General features: G+C 39.3%; 1 protein-coding gene across 1 annotated transcript; it reads right to left on the bottom strand.

Moving 5' to 3' along the window:
* Positions 1-198: 198 nt before the first annotated feature.
* On the bottom strand, positions 199-1,154 carry LOC121965289 (sodium bicarbonate cotransporter 3-like; the record flags this gene model as incomplete). Its single annotated transcript, XM_042515444.1, has 2 exons — positions 199-286; positions 997-1,154. Coding segments are annotated over 2 exons (246 nt in total), but the record flags the coding sequence as incomplete, so codon positions are not given.
* Between the last annotated feature and the right edge of the window lie 226 nt (positions 1,155-1,380).

The following is a 1,380-nucleotide window of genomic DNA, read 5'->3' as shown; positions in this document are numbered from 1 at the left end:
ATATATGTATATTTTAATATTTTTACGTGAACCCTTTATAACCTGGCTGAATTGGTTTTATTTTTTCAAAAACATTGGGAGAGGGCAATGAGCAACTAAACAAAACATGGTCAAAAAAAACAGCCATACATTTGTAAAAATGTGTTTTTTTACAGCCTTTAGTCTGTTGCAGTTTAAATGATCTCTCTGCGGTCTCACCTCGTCTGTCATCAGAGTGGCGATGGAGCGTCCGATCTCGTGGTACTGCGGACCTTTTCCGAACGGACCGAGCAGCAGGAAAAGAAACCTGGACGGACAGGAAGACAGTTAGCAACAAATCCAACAGAGACACACGTTTTGTCTCTGTAACTTCTAGTTCGAAGTCACCAAAATTAACAGCAAATAAATAAAAAAATATATATTTATATTTTACTGTTTAAACTATTGCATTTTGGCCACATGGGGGCAGCAGATTAAGCTTTTTACCAACCACATTAAAACCAGGATCCTGTTCACACATCCAGCAGATACAAACCAATATATGCATAAACTGCTTATTAAATCAGGTTTTATACAAAATAAATCAAGACAGGGGTCACGATGTGATGCACATATGACCAGCTGTTATCAAGTGACAAAATGTCCACATCAGAGTCCACTTTTGGCTGAAAAATGTGGCGAGATTCAGCCTAAAGCTCCACATGTGTGAATTTTTGAGTTTAGATTCACATTGTTAGATTCAGTTTATTTTTTAATAGAACCTTTCATACATAAAATGCATCTTAAAGTGCTTTATGTGCAAGAGTGCTACAAAAAAAAAAATAGTAAAAAATTATCTTTATTACTTTTAATTTGCTTCATTTTTGTTTTTTTTGTTGGTCTGGCTGTAAAGTTATTATCCCAGTGCTTTGTAAACAGGAAGTACTACGTTCAAGCTGTATTTGTTATTTTGTTTTGTGATATATCTGGAAAAAAAAAAAATATATATATTTTTTTTAAAGTGTGTGTGTCTTTCACCTGGTGGGCACCGGGACCTCTGTGAGGCCCGTCAGCAGCATGGCGGGGGAGAGCCGGATGAAGGCGATGATTGGCCGCTCCAGGAAGTCGACTTCACCAACCAGGACGTTAGAGGCTTCTGCACCGGGAGGAATCTTCTTCATGAAGTTCATATCCACCTGAAACACACACACACACACACACACACACACACAGGATCAACCACACTGTGGCTCTGTAATCTGACCTGTAATGAACACTACAGCCTGTAGGGGGCACCAGCAGCAGTTAGATGTCTGAGCAGACAGTCATTGGTTCCTTCCTCCTCCTCCTCCGTTAACCCTTTGAAACCTGGATCGACATCAGTTTTCGTGTGCTGTGTTCAGTTGCTTTTCACAATCATTT

Source organism: Plectropomus leopardus, unplaced genomic scaffold (assembly GCF_008729295.1).
Source record: "Plectropomus leopardus isolate mb unplaced genomic scaffold, YSFRI_Pleo_2.0 unplaced_scaffold19408, whole genome shotgun sequence".
NCBI classification, from domain to species: domain Eukaryota; kingdom Metazoa; phylum Chordata; class Actinopteri; order Perciformes; family Serranidae; genus Plectropomus; species Plectropomus leopardus.
This window is presented reverse-complemented; position numbering and strand designations above follow the sequence as displayed.